General features: G+C 36.9%; 1 protein-coding gene and 1 pseudogene across 2 annotated transcripts; one reads left to right on the forward strand and one right to left on the reverse strand.

Moving 5' to 3' along the window:
* Positions 1 to 327: 327 nt before the first annotated feature.
* Positions 328 to 14375, reverse strand: LOC306869549 (netrin-4-like; annotated as a pseudogene). Its single transcript, XR_013785774.1, has 10 exons — positions 14165 to 14375; positions 13118 to 13599; positions 12077 to 12346; positions 8127 to 8253; positions 7129 to 7314; positions 4644 to 4833; positions 3713 to 3792; positions 3465 to 3533; positions 3196 to 3369; positions 328 to 581 (listed from the first exon to the last, which is right to left on the reverse strand). The product of XR_013785774.1 is annotated as a netrin-4-like (transcript).
* A 2185-nt stretch (positions 14376 to 16560) lies between these two features.
* LOC306872126 (small nuclear ribonucleoprotein F) lies at positions 16561 to 18101 on the forward strand. The gene is made up of 4 exons (XM_079420536.1): positions 16561 to 16701; positions 17370 to 17495; positions 17683 to 17747; positions 17835 to 18101. Exons 1-4 carry the CDS (start codon positions 16699 to 16701, stop codon positions 17899 to 17901), a joined length of 261 nt encoding a protein of 86 aa, XP_079276662.1. The 5' UTR covers positions 16561 to 16698; the 3' UTR covers positions 17902 to 18101.
* Positions 18102 to 18561: the final 460 nt, after the last annotated feature.

Genomic DNA, 18561 nt, shown 5'->3' on the forward strand with positions numbered 1-18561 from the left:
TGTTCAGCTGAGATAAGGACTTTGCTTTATGCAGACCAGTCAAGTTCTTCCACACTGACTGAATCATTTCTTTTTGAACCTTGCCTTATACACAGAGACACTGTCATGTTAGAATAGAAAAGGGCCCTGTCCAAACTGTTGCAATAAAATTAGAAGCACACAATTCCCTAGAATATCATTATATGCTTAAACATTAAGATTTGTATTCATGGAAATTACTAAAGTAGTCAAACCTGTTCATTAGAAGGGGGCGACCCAATACTTTTGGCAGTATAGTGTATATCAACTTGATAGGAATGTCTTAGAGCCAAAAAGGTTGAGAACCACCGTTTTAAATCGTTAGTATGATTCAGAGCATGAAGAATGATCATAATAAAATAAAGGCAAAGTTGACGTGTGCCACAGAAGATACATATTCAGAGTCTCTCCGTGTCTCTAGGTCTCTCAGCTACATTTGGTTTTCAGAAGCTGATGAACTTTTGGGCTCAAGCTGGGTCTCCATGGCTTCACTATACTCTTCATGTTAACCATAGGACGCCCTTTTTTCACATCCTCATGTCCAACTACAAGATATTCCAACCCTACAGCAAGAGAAAAACAGTCTCATCAGTCAACAAAATTATCAAATTAGCCTAATTTCGCTAAAAAATTATCAACAAAGATAGGCCACAGTGTTTAGGATTATTTATGGACTCTTGCAGTATTTAAGAATTAGTTTATATTTTTGTGTGTGTGTGTATATATATATATATATATATATATATATATATATATATACACACACACACACTTGTGAAAGTATTCATACCCCTTAATTTTTTCACGTTTTATGTTGCTGCCTTATGTTAAACTGCTTTAAAATTACTTTTATTCCATAACAATCTACACTCCATACACTATAATGGTAAAGCAAAGAAAAACAGATTTTAACATCTTTGCAAATTAATAAAAAATAAAAAACTTAAATGATTCCATTGCATAAGTACTCATACCCTTATCTGGGACAGTTAAAATTTAGCTCAGGAGCATTCATATTGCTTGTAGTTGTTGCTAGACTTTGAGTGAAGGCAACCTGTGGCATATTCAATTGAATGGGTATGATTTGGAAAGGCACTGATAATGCATATCAGAGCTAAAACCAAGCCCTGGGGTCAAAAGAACAGTCTGTAGAGCTCAGAAACAGGTTTGCGTCAAGCCACAGATTTGGGGAAGAGTACAGAAAATTCTGCTTCATTGAAGGGTCACAGAAGCATATAGTCTCTGTTACCCTTAATGGAAGAAGTTTGAAACAACCAGGATTCTTCTTAGAGCTGGCCTCCTGGCCAAACTGAGCAATTGATGGAAAAGGGTTTTGGTTAGTGTGGTGACCAAGAATCTGATGGTCACTCTAGTTGAGCTCCATGATCTTATATGCAGATAGGAGAAATCTACAGAAGGACAAACATCACTGCAACACTCCACCGAACTGGGCTTTATGGCGGTGTGGCCAAACTCAATCCTCTCCTCAGTGAAGTCAAGACAAAAGAAAACACTTGGAATTTACAAAAAAAAACCACCTAAAGGACCCTCAGACTCTGAGAAACAAGATTCTCTGGTCTGATGAACCTCAATTCCAAGCATCATGTTTGAAGGAAAGCAGGCACTTCTCATCACCTGCAAAGCAGCATCCCAGAAGTAAAGTGCGCTGGTAGCAGCCTCATGCTGTGGGGTTGTTTTTCAGCAGCAGGTACTGAGGGACTCATCAGAATAGAAGAAAAGCTCAATGCACCAAAATATTGAGATAGCCTTAATGAGAACCCAGTCCAGAGCATTCAGAACCTCAGACTGGGCAAAAGGTTTACCTTCCAACAGGGCAATGACCCTAAGCACACAGCAAGAGTGGCTTAAACACAATGCTGTGAATGTCTTTGAGTGGCCCAGCCACAGCCTGGACTTGAACCCAATCAAATATTTCTGGAGAAAACTGAAAATGTGCATCTGCCCCCATCCAACCTGAAAGAGCTTGATAGGTGAAGAGGTGAAATGGCAGATAATTGCCAAACATTGATTAGGAAAGCTTGTCGCATCAAACAAAAAAGACTTGAGGCTGTAAAGGTACTTCAGCTAAATATTTAGTTGAGTGTATGAATACTTATGCAATGTACTTATTTGAGTTTTTTATTATTATTAAATTTACTAAGTTGTGACAACTCTGTTTTTGCTTTGTCAATATTGTGCATGGAGTGTAGATTGATGTGGGGGGAAAATATATATATGTGGGGGATATATATATATATATATATATATATATATATATATATATATATATATATATATATATATATATATATATATATATATATATATATATATACCCTTGGTACCGATATTTGGTAACCTCCATTTGCCAGTTTAACAGCTCTAAATTTTCTCCTATAATGCCTGATGAGGTTAGAGAACTTTCATGTTCATAATGACCCTGGAGTGATCAAAATTGTGAATATGAATGGCAATATACTTCAGAGACATTTTACTCATAAGAATTTCTAGGGGTGCTAATAATTGTGTCCAACGTGTATTTGAGAAAAACTTATTTCATAATGATATTTCCCCCCCATTTTAAATTCTTTTTGTGAATTTTAATAAAAGATCAAAAGGATTAACAATGCAGATACATTTTCACAGCCTTCTTTGATAATATTTACCGAGGGTGACAATATTTTTGGCCATGACTGTGTGTGTGTGTGTGTGTGTGTGTATATATATATATATATATATATATATATATATATATATATATATATATATATATATATATATAAGATTATCTCCAAGATCTTTGCAAAGTACATTTTTTATTTTAATAAATGAGCATAAGAGTGAAATAACTGTAAACTTTGCTTCCTGTCTGTCAATATTGGCAAAATGCCAAAAAAAAACAAAAAAAGTTATCAATGTTTCTGATATATCATTATAACAAGTAACCATGTTTCCATGAAGAATTCAGCAGAAAACAGCAGATATTCACCCTTCATTTGCATTGCAATTAATTTGATAATACCTTAATCTAAACAAGGTTCTCTGAGGTCCATTTAACACATCTGATCGTATTTAAATCCACTTTACACAGAAAATGTGGGGGAAGAAAATGTGTATCCATATGGGCTTGCATATTTCATATCATAACAAATCATGAATGTGTGCATGTCTGCTAACCTGGGAAAAGTACAGGGCATGTGCAGCCTCGTGAGGTCCAAGACTCGGGATAAAGAGTCCGATTTCCACGAGAGAGCCTGAGATGCGAGTTATCCCACAACACCTTAAGAACCTTAACATCCACCTCTGCGTGAGAGCCCTTATCATGAGCACCCAACACTCTCACCTTCACTGCTGCAATCCCACAAAAAAAAAAAAAAACATTATATCAATTCAAAAGAACATCGAGGTGAAGTGAGTGCACAGCGACTGTTTTATATGCTACTTACCATAAACATATTTTACACTGCAGAATATTTTGCTGTTTCCAAGTGCTTGCTGTTTGCATACACATTTGTCTGTCAAGAAAAGAAATACCCACCAATTAAAGTATTGGCTGTCAGTTTCTTTCGTTGTTACGACAACCTAAAACACAAATGACATTTCAACAGCTCATGCCTTTCTCCCAGATGAGACAATAAACTTTTTATGGGAACAAGACAGCGCTGTTATCAGCTCCAAGATTTTAATTTAATACCTGGATGACTAAGGGCGGAGAAAAGCTCTTCTGTTCGAAACAGATGATTTTCTGCCGTGCTGTTGTGATCAGATTCAGACCTAGACAAGAAACACAAATAGAGCATGCATGGTTATGTACGTGTTGGTATTTATTAATATTTTTAATTAATTTAAATCTTTACATTTTCAGTTTTCATTTTAATTTCAGTTTCAGTAATTTTGTTCATTTTAATTAATTTTTTAGATATTTATTTTTCAGTTTTAGTCATTTTATGTACTTCAACTTCAACTTATTTCAGTTAGTTGCTAAGGAAACATTTCTAATTTTCATTTTAATTTTTTTCACGCTTACATTTTGCATCTAATATTCATTTTTGTATTTTTTATTTCAACTTTATTTTAGTTAAAAAATAATGTATCTTTAAATAAAAACACTAATTTTGGCCCAACTTAACTAAAAAAAACTTCATAAAACTGATTTCTAAAGGATCATGTGACACTGGATCATTCAAGCTTGGAGTAAGTGCAGAAAATTCAGCTTTGTCATCACAGGAATAAAATACATTTTAAAAATATATATAAAAATGTAAAAAAAGTCATTTTATATTATAATAGCATTTCACAATATTACTGTTTTACTGTTATTCTGATCAAACAAATGTAGCCTTAGTGAACATAAGAGACTTCTTTCAAAAGTATTTACAAAAAAATATATACTCCAACTTTTGGACGCCAGCAAATATATATATATTTTCATCTAAAATTTGTTTTAATTCAGCTTAATTTCAATTATCGAAGATTGTCAAAAATGTTGTTTTTTTTGTAGTTTAAGTTGTTAATAACAACTGTTGATTCTGAAATTCCTTGAAACTTCATGCATAAGATGAAAATGACAGTAATGACATGCCCTTTAAAAATATTAAACAACCAGCAAAAAGGTTCATAATCACCTAATCATACAGTCTCCTGTGTAAGGGTCACAATCACCAGCACACTGGCAGGGCTTGCAACCATATTCATCGAAACCCCAGTATCCCAGCATGCACTGGTCACAGTGTGGTCCAGCCACTCCCGGCTTACAGACGCAGTCTCCATTATCAGGGTTACAGTATATGGAACCAGCACGATTACACACGCAAGCTGCAATTCAGAAAGGAAGAATGTCAGACTGCAAAATATATTACAGACTCTGAACAAATTTTATGTTTTATGCTATGTAATGAGTTTCTCAATGACTAGAAAGACACAAAGCCATCCAGACCAGACTGATGTTTTGCATACACAGTCAATTATTATGAGCCTGTGTCATCCGATGATTAATCTGTCTGCCTCCAGATACACAATAAGCGCATTTACACTCATGCTGAGATCCCATCACTGTTCTTGTTACTCTGCATGTCCCAACTCGCCGTAAGAGCCATTAGCATTCCGAGCAGGAACAACATTCAATACCAAACATCCCCTCAATGTGTGCACACGTGTGTGTGCTACAAAATCGGACATGTTCGCTGATCTGGTGAGTTCCTGAATTTTGACATCATCTAGGCCAAGCTGTACACGTAAACATATACTCAAAAACTCACACTTTTTCATGCACACGCTGAAGAAAGATGGAGATCAGGAGCGGGAGTGTACAGCAGGGAAAATCACAGATACCCCACATGCCATTTTAAGCAGCTTTTCAAAATCTGAGATTAATGGCTTTCATCTTAGTCCAAGACATAAACACACACACATGCACAAATATACAGGTGCTGGTCATAGAATTTGAATATCATGAAAAAGTTGATTTCAGTAATACCATTCAAAAAGTCTAACTTGTATATTAGATTCATTCATTACACACAGACTGATATATTTCAAATGTTTATTTCCTTTAATTTTGATGATTATAACTGACAACTAATGAAAGTCCCAAATTCAGTATCTCAGAAAATTTGAATATTGTGAAAATGTTCAATATTGAAGACACCTGGTGCCACACTCTAATCAGCTAATTAACTCAAAACACCTGCAAAAGCCTTTAAATGGTCTCTCAGTCTAGTTCTGTAGGCTACACAATCATGGGGAAGACTGCTGACTTGACAGTTGTCCAAAAGACGACCATTGACACCTTGCACAAGGAGGGCAAGACACAAAAGGTCATTGCTAAAGAGGCTGGCTGTTCACAGAGCTCTGTGTCCAAGCACGTTAATAGAGAGGCGAAGGGAAGGACAAGATGTGGTAGAAAAAAAGTGTACAAGCAATAGGGATAACCGCACCCTGGAGAGGATTGTGAAACAAAACCCATTCAAAAATGTGGGGGAGATTCACAAAGAGTGGACTGCAGCTGGAGTCAGTGCTTCAAGAACCACCACGCACAGACGTATGCAAGACATGGGTTTCAGCTGTCGCATTCCTTGTGTCAAGCCACTCTTGAACAAGAGACAGCGTCAGAAGCGTCTTGACTGGACTGCTGCTGAGTGGTCCAAAGTTATGTTCTCTGATGAAAGTAAATTTTGCATTTCCTTTGGAAATCAAGGTTCCAGAGTCTGGAGGAAGAGAGGAAAGGCACATAATCCACGTTGCTTGAGGTCCAGTGTAAAGTTTCCACAGTCATTGATGGTTTGGGGTGCCATGTCATCTGCTGGTGTTGGTCCATTGTGTTTTCTGAGGTCCAAGGTCAACGCAGCCGTCTACCAGGAAGTTTTAGAGCACTTCATGCGTCCTGCTGCTGACCAACTTTATGGAGATGCAGATTTCATTTTCCAACAGGACTTGGCACCTGCACACACTGCCAAAGCTACCAGTACCTGGTTTAAGGACCATGGTATCCCTGTTCTTGATTGGCCAGCAAACTCGCCTGACCTTAACCCCATAGAAAATCTATGGGGTATTGCGAAGAGGAAGATGCAATACGCCAGACCCAACAATTCAGAAGAGCTGAAGGCCACTATCAGAGCAACATGGGCTCTCATAACACCTGAGCAGTGCCACAGACTGATCGACTCCATGCCACGCCGCATTGCTGCAGTAATCCAGGCCAAAGCAGCCCCAACTAAATATTGAGTGCTGTACATGCTCATACTTTTCATGTTCATACTTTTCAGTTGGCCAACATTTCTAAAAATTTTTTTTTTTGCATTGGTTTTAATTGATATTCTAATTTTCTGAGATGCTGAATTTGGGACTTTCATTTGTTGTCAGTTATAATCATCAAAATTAAAGGAAATAAACTTTTGAAATATATCAGTCTGTGTGTAATGAATTAATTAATATACAAGTTTCACTTTTTGAATGGTATTACTGAAATCAACTTTTTCATCCAATTTTTCCACACTTTGACAGCTGTTTTGTTGTAGTTTAAATGAATATTGCAAAAATGAGCCCATGTTGTTCAGGCATTTGAATGCTTGTTTACACAACAGTTGAGAGCGATGCATGACTATGTCTTACATCTGCAGGAATCTGGGGCAGTCGAGGGTCTCTCTGGGTCTCTGTAGAAGCCGCTCTGGCAGTGTTGGCAGTGACGGCCACTGGTGTTGTGAAGGCAGTCACACACACCTCCACTCCGCTGACCCGAGCGAAGCCATGCGGTTCTGTCAAAGTGGCAGCTCTCTGCGTGGCCGTTACACTTACACTCTACACAACGATTATACAAATATTGGGTTATTACAAACAATAATCAACTTACAGATCATCAAATTGGTTGCCAGGTCTGTGGTTATCCTGCAAAACTGGGCAACTTTCAACTGCCAACCAACAAAATTCCAACTGCTGGTCAAATTCCGAATGCTTCCAATAGCTATTGGACTCTAAAATCCACATTTTAAATGTACGTAATGGGCTGGTTTTGGTCAAGTTATGATTTGTCACAGAACTCTCTTTAACAGATCTGGCAACCCTGCCATAGAATTACACTGAAGAAGGGACCAGAGCCATATGAACTCTCTATTCATCAAATAAACCTGAAAAAAATTGGCACCGTTTACACAAAAATATTAAGCAGCACAATTATTTTCAGCATTGATAAAAAAAAGAAAGGCTGCTTGAGTAGCAAATCAACATTATCAGCATATAACAATGAAGACTGGATTAATGGCTGCTGAAAATTCAGCTGACATCACAGGAATGAACTACATGTTAAAAAATATTAAAAAGAGAAATGTTTTTTTTTTAATTGCAATAACATTTCACATTATTACTGTTTTACTGTATTTTTGATCAAATAATTGCAGCCCTGGCAAGCATAAAATATTTCTTTCAAAATCATTGAAAAATCTTGCAGAGCCAGACTTTTAAACCGTAGTGTAAGGACCAGAATATCACAGAGACTGGTCAGCTCTTTTAACTTTTCCAGTACCAATTTCACAGCATCAAACAGTCACACATTGCACCTTCAGTGTTGTTATATCCACGTCAGAACTTGGTTTTACATATGAACTGAAACTTACTAACACACTGATGAGCTTCTCCAGTTAAACCGTTAGCTGGTTGCCATGGTCGGTCCTTGTAGAGGCGATCACACCGTTCACAATGATCCCCAGCCGTGTGATGCCGACACACACACTTACCGTGCACCTGTGGCAGAGGCCAGAAAACACAATTGACAATACAATGACACATTGTTACACCTTCACCTTAGCAGACCTCAGTTCTAAGGCTTGTTAAAAATCTTCAATCCGAGATTTACTAAGCCAATCTTCAACATGCTCCAGCATCAACTGTGTTCATCCTAGTGCCAAATATTATCATACCGCATACTTTGCTAAACTATAAAACAAATAGGATAGGCCAACTCCCAATACCTTTTTTTTCTTCTTACAAGAACCTACACTTGGCTAGTTTTTTTTTTTTTTTTTTTTTTCCCTCAATGGATCTCACATTGCTTCAATTGATTATTAGATTCATTGGGTTACCATTAACTTTATCATTCAAAGGTCCAGGGTCAGCCGTTTTTATTAATAATTTTGGGTTAAACCGATTAAAAATGACAGTAAGGACTTCTATATTGTTTTTAAAAAGATCTGTTTCTAATAAATGCTGTTCTTTTGAACTTTCTATTACTTAAAGTCTCACGGTTTCCACAAAAAATATTAAGCAGTGCGGTTTTCAACATTTAAAAAAAAGTTTCTTGAGCACTAAATAAGAATGATTTCTGAAGGATCATCTGACACTGAAGACTGGGGTAATGATGCTGAAAAATCAGCTTTGCCATCACAGGAATAAATTACACTTTATATTCAAATAGAAAAGAGTCGTTTCAAAGAGTATATTTCACAATATTACTGTATTTTTGATTAAATAAATTAATCCTTGATGAACATAACAGACCTCTATACAGAAGTGACTTTGAGAAAAATTCTGAGAATTCAATTGCAAGATGCAGTAAGATAAAACATCACAATTACCTTCAGTTTCAAAAATTTTCCCCACACTTTGGAACGGTAGTGTAATTATAGTGGATTTCTATGAGCTCTAGTCATTCTTGCTAAGGCCATCCATCTTACTATCACTCTATCACTGATTAGAGATTTGAAAAGAGCCCTAATTCTTTTCATTTGCTACAGTCAATCATTCTCTCTCCTACATCTCTGAGTTATGTGCTCAGACTCTCGCTCAACAGTCCTGTATAAAAACATCCTCCTCACCCTCAATGTCCATGATTACCTAATGCTAATATCCCAGACTCAGCCATCCAACAAGAAGCACAGATAATTATTATTGGTAACTCTCCAATATGGAATGAAAACAAACAAGCGAAAGAAGAATTTTTTAAGTACTTCAGGAGAGAAAGAGAAGGACAAAGTAGCGCTTCAGAGGGAGGGGGGCAAACAGGCAGCGCTCCATTCACTTGCCAATTGAAACACTTTCACATCTTTATCATCATAATATGAGAGGAAACGCACTCAGACGCACATACTCTCCTTGCTAACCAAAACATTCCTACAGGGGCACACAAGGGTTGCGTGTGAGCACGTGTTCCTCCTATGAGTGTGGATGGACAAAGCATGCCAGTGTTTGTCAGCATGTTTGGGTGGGTAGCATGCATGTCTGTGTGCATGCTTGTCGTTTGGCACGGGGTGTGTGTTTTGTCTGGGCTTCTAGATCAAACGGTTTAACCTATGATAAGAGAGCAATGAGCTGATATGTGTGTATTTGAGAGAGTGAGACTAATTGCTGTTATTGTCTGATCACAGCATGCAAACAACAACTCAATTAGCAAAAGGGGCGAGCAATGCAGCCCCTCGTTTCAACTCTCTGCTTATCAGTATTCCTCCCTCCGTTGTTTTTCTACCTGACTTTGTCTTTTTATCCTTCAGTTGCTATCAGTTTTATCTCTCCGCAGAGATAGAGCCAAATGAACAGCAAACACACGGCTTATATAATCTGAAACAAAGACCGTGAGAGTGAGAGGAGAAAGAGAAAGAAAGAGTGAAAGACAGTAAATGGAAAGGGGGAACTGTTTATATAATCATGCGGGAAACATGTTTTCTGGGAATGTTGATAATTGCAAATAATGCAAAGTTGTTTCCTGTTTTTGTTTTACATTGCCATTGTTCTCCTTTACAGGCATGAAATCTCTGAAAATTCTGTCATCGGCTATTCACCCTCGTGCCAACCTGTATGATTTTCTTTCTTCAGTAGAGCAGAAACAGTTTTTGCCCATATAATGAAAGTCAATGGGGACCAAAACTGTGTTGGTAATGTTTCATTAAAACTCAAACTATTAAAAATTATTTTGGATAATTTGTAGAAAACAGAAATAAAATAAAAATAATAATAGACAAAAATTTAAACCTTAATGAGAAGTAGAATGAGAATGTTGTCTTGGCAACTAACTTAAAGCTGTAGTCCATAAGTTTTGCCTCTTTGTCGCCATCTGTTTGAAAACCTGGAATTGCAGTTGCTTGCGGAATTATCTTCATTGTGTGGGTTGTACTCTGGCACAGCTCCAGCACGGATGAATCTAATGTTTTGAGGTGAATGTGTAGTGGTCAGTCACCGCACCGGTGTGGATCTTTACTGTACTTCGCAATCACAGACTCTAGCCTACATCTTGGAATATATGACCCACATAAGAATTTTTTCCCTGTATATTGTCATCTGAACAAGTAGCAAGTCTGCCATGCTTGTCCTGACCAACTGCGGAAAAAAAGCATTACCATAATTAAATCTAATGATCGGTTAGCTCATAATCACATCAAACCGTGCAAATTATTATTATTGTTATACTTTATTTTCAAAGTATTGATGTTAACAACATCAACATTGCATGACAATGAGTATAGTGTGTATTAGCGTGTAGATTTCGATTTCTGTATAGTCTAATCTCTAGTTGTCATACCATTCGAATTTCATATTAATAAATTATTTTAACCCAAAAAGCAAACTATGCTCCCTGTGAACTGGTCTTCTTTAAAATAATCTTGTGTAATCCCAGGCTATCTGTAATCAGAAGCACATTTAAAACTGGAATATAATTTAATTTCATTCACATGCATTTCATAAACACATAATCCTTTCTGGATTACAATCCGCCATCAAAATTATACATTTAATTATTCTAGCTGCTGTGAGAAAAGGCTATAAACGATCTGCTACCTGCAGGATCCTCACATGTGATAGCCTACTAGCCGGGACAACTTCTTTATGTACAGATGTGACGTAATGACGCAGTGCCATGCTCGAATTTCCCATGAAAACCTACCCGTACCACTGGAATTAGAAAACATTATTATAAGATAACCATTGTGAATCGGCTAAAGTAAGGCGATAGGTTTGAACACTGGCTGGCTATGTACTTGCTCAAATATTGATTTCGGATAATTTTTTACCAAAAAAAAAAGTTATTGACTACAGCTTTAAAATAAGTTGAAACTAAGGCCCTGTTTACACTAGTACATTTTTGCTTTAAAATAGCGTTTTCACTGCGTTTGCGGGTCAACAATGCCAGAGTAGTGTAAAGGACAGGAGTAACCGTTGCAAAACTTGTGTGTTTTAAAACTAAAACGCACTAGTGTAACCAGTTCTAAAATTATTAAACTAAATTAAGCTAATTATAAATAAAAAGCACTAAACAAAAATAATATGAACAAAATTATTAAAATTAACTAAAGTTAAAATGAAAACTTAAAATATAATAATAAAGTTAATACGAAATATTAACAAATACTAAAATAGTATATAAATACTAAACTAACACTAGTCCAAAACAACACTGGATCCCAATGACTTTTGCTGTATGGAAATTATTATTTTTTTTTATTTTATGTTTAGGAAAAAAGAAAGTCATACAGGTTTGAAACACCATGTAGATGATGTCAAGAGTTTATACTAAATCTTAGGACTGTTTCATACCATGCTCTGTAAGTATGACTCTGTATTACAACTATACACTTACCATGTGTTTAACAGGAGGGTGTGTAATCTGATGATCACCAGCAGCCACACACTGGTCTGCATGTCCATGGCACAAACAGCCTCCCTTTAAAATGAGGTCATAGATGGCATAGTGGGCAGTGAGCACGTTGGCATCAGGAAGTTTTTGTTGACAGAAGCAGGACTGTGGCTGAAGCAGACGTATCCGTATGTTAGTGATGCCAAGGTGGGCTCGGGCATCAATCCTGTACGGATCCAGTTTGTCCCAGGGTGACAGAGCACGATAAATGACCTACTCATGCACAAATACATATTTTAAAAAAACAAAAAAACACTAATTTACTTTGTAAAGAGCTTAATGTTTTCATTAAAACATTTCCAAAGTACTATTTATTAGTACTGGGAATTGAAGCATCAAGTTAATAAAAATGTATTTGAATAGTCAAAAATTACTTTCATGTTTTAATCTCATTGAAATGTTTTTTTAATTTGCACCAAAATAAAAATTACTCACCCTCAGGCCATCCAACATGTAGACGAGTATATTTCTTCACCTGAACAGATTAGGATAAATTTAGCATTACAGCACTTGCTCAACAAAGGCTCCTCTGCAGTGAATGGGTGCCATCAGAATGAGAGTCCAAACAGCTGAACAAAACCACCAAGTATCAAAACGTAATCCACACAATTACAGTCAATCAGTTAACATTTTTAAGAAAAAAAGAAACATCCGGTTGTTCAACTGCTCTCTCCACTAAAAAAGTCGTCTCATCTGAGACGGGAGAGAAATGTGTTTTTATCAGCTGTTTGGACTCTCATTCTGACGGCACCCATTCACTGCAGAGGATCCATTAGTGAGCAAGTGATGTAATGCTAAATTTCTCAAAATCTGTTCTCATGAGGAAACAAACTCGTCTACATCTTGGATGGCCTGAGAGTAAATTCAGCAAATGTTCATTTTTGGGTGAACCAATCCTTTAAGAAGAACCTCATTATTCACGCAAAAATGCATCTAACAAATGCATCTCCTCTGAAATGTGAGATACTGCAAGCATACTCTCACCTCTCCATTGCTGCAAGGCTCTGCTGTGGAGTATTTCTGAGTGCAGCCCTGTCCATCCTCCAGGTTGAACACTTCACTGCAGTTGTGTGCATACAGCATCAGAGCACTCCATGTATGCCCAAAGTCCTGCGAGCGCTCTATCGCCATGGAAGCAGGGCGTGGTGACCGAAATATGATAATGAGGTGGGTGAAGTAAAATTCCACCTCCAAATCCAGCTGTAGAGTTTCGATGGAAACACCCTGAGCGGACTGCCACCAGGTCGGTGGGTGTTTGAAGGGTGAGTCTGTCATGGACGCAGGTGGGTGAGCTCGGTGCAGTACTGAAGCGTCACACAACTCACAATGCAACACACATCTATTCATTTTGTAGACAGGCCTACAGTAGCGTTCTGGAGAGGACGAGCCACACTGGGAAATTGCCTGTACGGGACGCCCGACTGCCAGGTTCCCCATGCGTGGATTACACACCCTATTCTCACATCCTGGTATAAATAAATAAAAAAAAATTAAAATACAACACATACACAAACAAATTGACAGAATGTAAAATAATGCACATGCCAACAGACAGACTAGAAGACACAGTTGTTACAAAAAATTCTGTTTTAAAAACTTTTAGATATTGATATATTTTAGATATGTTTGGCTATATGTGTTGCGAAACCAAAGACTGTGCCTGACAATGACCTTTACATTTTTTGCCCACATTTATATTTAATAAATTAGTGTTTTAAAGTCACTGTATAAAAATTTTTATAAATACAATTACAGTACGCTACAAAGAAAAATTAAACACACTTTTAACGTGCTTTAATATTCTACAAATGCAGAATCAATCTGCAAATTGGTTGGATTCAGCAACATCTGGATGTTGGGTGTGTATGCATATGCAAAGTTTGGTTTTGTTTTGCATACTCAAATCATGCCCATCTCTTTCTCTCCAATCAATCAGTTCGTCAGACACCATGAGTCTCTATTCGGTTGACAACCAGACAACTTGTTTGATCGCACCTGCTGGGTAGTAGTTTACATGCGTGAAACACTGACCTGAACGCACAGGGTGAGGAACGCTCATCAGGAGCGCTGCGAACAACACACATCCCCCTGACAGCTCCATATCAGTCATCAATCCAGGGAAGAAAAAAAGAAAAAAAAAATACACGTATCAAACCCCGCGAGGGGTTTTAATCCACAATACGCACGGGAACCTGATTCCGCTCCAGAGCCTTTCGGATTGCATGTAGGAGCACGACTTCATTGGCGTGGGTTAGCCAGGTGCGCAAACGCTGAGCGGAGGTGATCTGCTCCCATAACAAACAGAAACTGTTCAGATGAAATAGGACACATCTCTCGCGCGACAACACCATTGGTGTGTAACCTCAAATAAGCGTCTGTCAGAGTCACTTCTGTCCCCGGCCGCGCTGCTCGTGTAAAAGTGAGTTGTGCGTGTGTTTTGCTCTGAGCGCGCGGCTCGTGGGGCTGCGCGTGCTGCTCTGTAACACCTGAGCTGGAATCTGGAGCCCCTCTGAGTGACAGGAGCTTTCAAGAACACTGGCCACGCCCCTTCTCCCAGCATTTTTCTCGATTTAGTGGAGCATTCCTGGCATGAGTCAACTGAGTCATTCAATGTCAGATCTGGCAGGATGCACTCTCTCTCTTTCTAAATGGACACTTTCTACTGAGTTAAATTATTAATTAGGCTAACTGTAGACTTTTTTAAGTTACTAAATTAAGTTATCTTTCATCATTGTTTTCACTTATTTTATATTCAGCTATTTAATATTACATGGTCTTAATGCCCCATATAATTAATTTATGCGTAATACTTTAGAAAAATAAATGTTCCAAAAGGGGAGTTTTGTTTAGACTAATAATTGTTTGGTTCCGCAAATAACCTTTCAGTGAACAGTTCTTATAAAATATATTTGTCTTAATGTAAAGAACAGTCTGAAGAGTGCAATATAATTTAAAGACCATTTTTAAACCAAATATAGAACATTTCTTAGAATGGAAAGGTTTCACCATCAATGCCAATAAAGAACCTTTATTTTTAAGAGTATAGGTTAAAAATACCTTGAAAATGACACGAAAGTTTTTTACCACGAAAAATGACACAGAAGTGCTGTCTGAAATTTTCTTCTAAAATTTGTATTTTTCTCAGGCTCCTACATATGTTCAGTTATTCCACTTTAATGGCAATGTAGTGAAATTACTGAATCTACACACAGGAGCCTGATAAAACTCAGTTTAGAAGAACATTTCAAACGGCACTTGAGGCTTTTGCCTCTGAACTCTTCATATTTAAGATTTAATATCATGTTTTATATGCAAGCTGTCATTTGAGGTTATAATTTAAATGGTCATTCCTATGTATTTTAATTAGCAAAAGCTATTTAATAAAGAAACTATGTAATTCTGCATTCTGTAATTGTAGAAAAATACTGTTTCATTTAATATTCTGATGACACTGTTTCATTCACACTGTTCTTTTCTCAGTTTATCAAAATCTGTTTATTGGCGCTCATTAGGACTGGTTCCAAAATATGATTCCTACTGTAACTGAAATCAAAGCATATTTCCAGATTTAAATCATGTGAGATCAGCTGACAGGAAAAGAGAAGAGTGTATATTGATTTGGAAAGGCGTTTTAAGATTGGTCAACAGGAAGGTAAAGGATGAAAGACCAGTCACTTTCTGAAATATTGAAAAAATACTTGTCTGGAATGCGGATCTGCAAAAGATTTCCGTTCTAATCCTCTAGTGTGGGCTTTCAGGCAGTTTTGCTAAGATTTTATTCATTCACAAAGCACCCAACACATCTCTGGAACAATTCATATAACTCATTTTTATTTAAAAACTAATTTATACTCTTAAAAAGAAAGGTGCTTCACGATGCCATAAGAACCTTCTTGTCTAAATGGTTCCTTTAACATCTGAATAATTATTTGTGGCAGATTTTAAAAAGGTAAGAAATAGATGGTTCTTTAAAGAACCTTTGACTGAAACAAAAAATGGTTCTTTGCTGTAAAGAACTTTTTAAGCACCTTTATTTTTAAGAGTGTAGTTTAATTTGTGCTGTACACATGATACAATAAACTAATAGATTCTGTCTATATCTTTCTATCTCCTTTCAAGCAATAGACCTGGAAAATAATCTCTTGGTATATCTGTCAGCCATGTAAACATTTCAAATATGGCCTCTTTTGAATAAATGGTAATAAAATGCAAACACCTCCTGGAAAAGTCTTTAGATAGAAGACGAATCAACTGTGCAAGACCTAATTGCATGCATTTTATTTACTTGCGTGTAGGTATTGAGAAATGCATATAATTAATTATACAAAATAGTAAAAGGCATTCTATTTCATTCCAGACCCATTGTGCTCATATGGTGCTATTACCCGCCAGTGCTGCGTGTGGCGCTGTGCTCAGACGCGCTCTTCTCTCCCGGCGAGCGGTCGAAGTGCGCTCGTAGTCCTTCCCTCATTCGGCGGCAAGGCGTGCGAGTGTGCTACAACAGCCTATGCTATTTAAATAAACTATTTTTTCTTCCTTAATACTACTACTTTAGCTGTACAGTCATGGTAAGTTCTACATAATCCTTCTGGCTTAATATTTGCGGTTTTGTAAAAGCGAGGTGGTTTTTATTCATGAATGAGCTGAGAATGCGGCTGTATGCTAGCATCTGGAACGAAGAGCGGACGTTGTTTTCAGTAATGTTTTGTTAGTAACACTGAGCTCGTATGATCAGTGTTTCCACTTGCTATGTTGCAACCTAGTCAGCTGCCTCCCTAGATAGTGTATAAATGCTCGCTGTGTAGCTTGCTTTCCTTGTGACAATCTTAAAGGTCTTTGTATTTCTCTGTTCATTTCGTAACTAATTCAGTGGAATCCAACAAGAATACTATAAGACTGTTAACTAAAGTTTCCAATGAGATTTATGTATTCGCTTGTGAACAAAATGATATTGTAGCGTTAGTCAAATCTTCAGAAGCCTGCATTTTTTTGCAGTACTGTCTTTTTCCTTTACATTTTTTTTTATATTAACTTAGTTCCTTGGGATATTCCACAGAAGCATGTTAAGTTAACGTACCTTATCCAGTCTTATTTGGGACTATGATATCAAATTTCTTTACATTTTTCTTAAAAATTGTTGTTTTATGTTGGAATTCTATGAAAGAATTCCCATTGCAATACTTTAGGATTGGTTCCAAATTATGATCTAAAATTCTAACTCTGAACTCTTCTGCAGAGTTTGCCGCTGAACCCCAAGCCCTTTCTGAACGGTCTCACTGGAAAGCCTGTGATGGTGAAGCTGAAGTGGGGTATGGAGTACAAGGGCTACCTGGTGTCCGTGGACGGCTACATGAACATGCAAGTATGTCTGATTATAATTCATGTTTATAAATCCATCAATCACTGATGCTGGTGTTTTGATCTGCTACATACAATATCCATAGCAAACTAGCAAGTCACAACATGCACAATATCCAGTGTTATTTAGAGCAGTGCTCACATCTGAGTTTATACAGGTTAATTGAGCTTTGTTTCTCTGCTATATCTAGCTGGCAAACACAGAAGAGTATGTGGACGGAGCTTTAGCGGGTCATCTTGGTGAGGTGCTCATCAGGTCAGGTTTTGAACTGAACTCAATTTATGAATCTGTAATGCATAATGCATAATTAGTATTAAATGGTAATGATTTTGTTTCCTGCAGGTGTAATAATGTTTTATACATAAGAGGAGTAGAAGAAGAGGAAGAAGATGGCGAGATGAGAGAATGAAGAGTATCGGATTGGTTGTTTTACAGTTTGTCTCAGTTTTATGTGAAGCTGTCTCTTTTCTTTGTAAAATTGTTAGTTATTTTTTACACTGTAAAAGTTATTGGTGGCACAATGACAAATAAATTGTGCTGTTTGTATATTTTTGTTGTCATTTCTTTTGACTGTAATATTTGAAGTGAAAATTAAATCAGAATTGACTCAATGCAACCGTTCATGCATGATATTCCAACGAAAAATACTTTTTGTGTATTTTTAGTTTCAGCACTAATTCTGAAATACAATACAATGCACAGTCTCTGGTAATGGCAACTGTCCGTTAATTGCAGATGGACAGAATCCCATCTTGTGTCTTTTTAGTTGAAACTGAGTAACAGGACACATTCGTAAAGTGGTTCATGAATGATAAAGTTCACTGTTGTATTATTAATGTATTCGATATTTTCTAAATCAATTTGAAGGCAATTGCAGTTTTAATTAAGTCATACTGTATATGTAGTAATAGTTTATTTAAATAGCCTATATAATTTGGTATTAATCTAAAATCATGTTATTTTCCCCAGTAGTCACTCCAGCCAATTTAAGTAAACTAATACATCAGGCTTTAGACAGATTTGTTATGGAAAATTATACAGGCAAGAAAAGGAAAAACACTTTTTTTTT

This window comes from Barbus barbus, assembly GCF_936440315.1.
Source record: "Barbus barbus genome assembly, chromosome: 1".
In the NCBI taxonomy this organism is placed as follows: domain Eukaryota; kingdom Metazoa; phylum Chordata; class Actinopteri; order Cypriniformes; family Cyprinidae; genus Barbus; species Barbus barbus.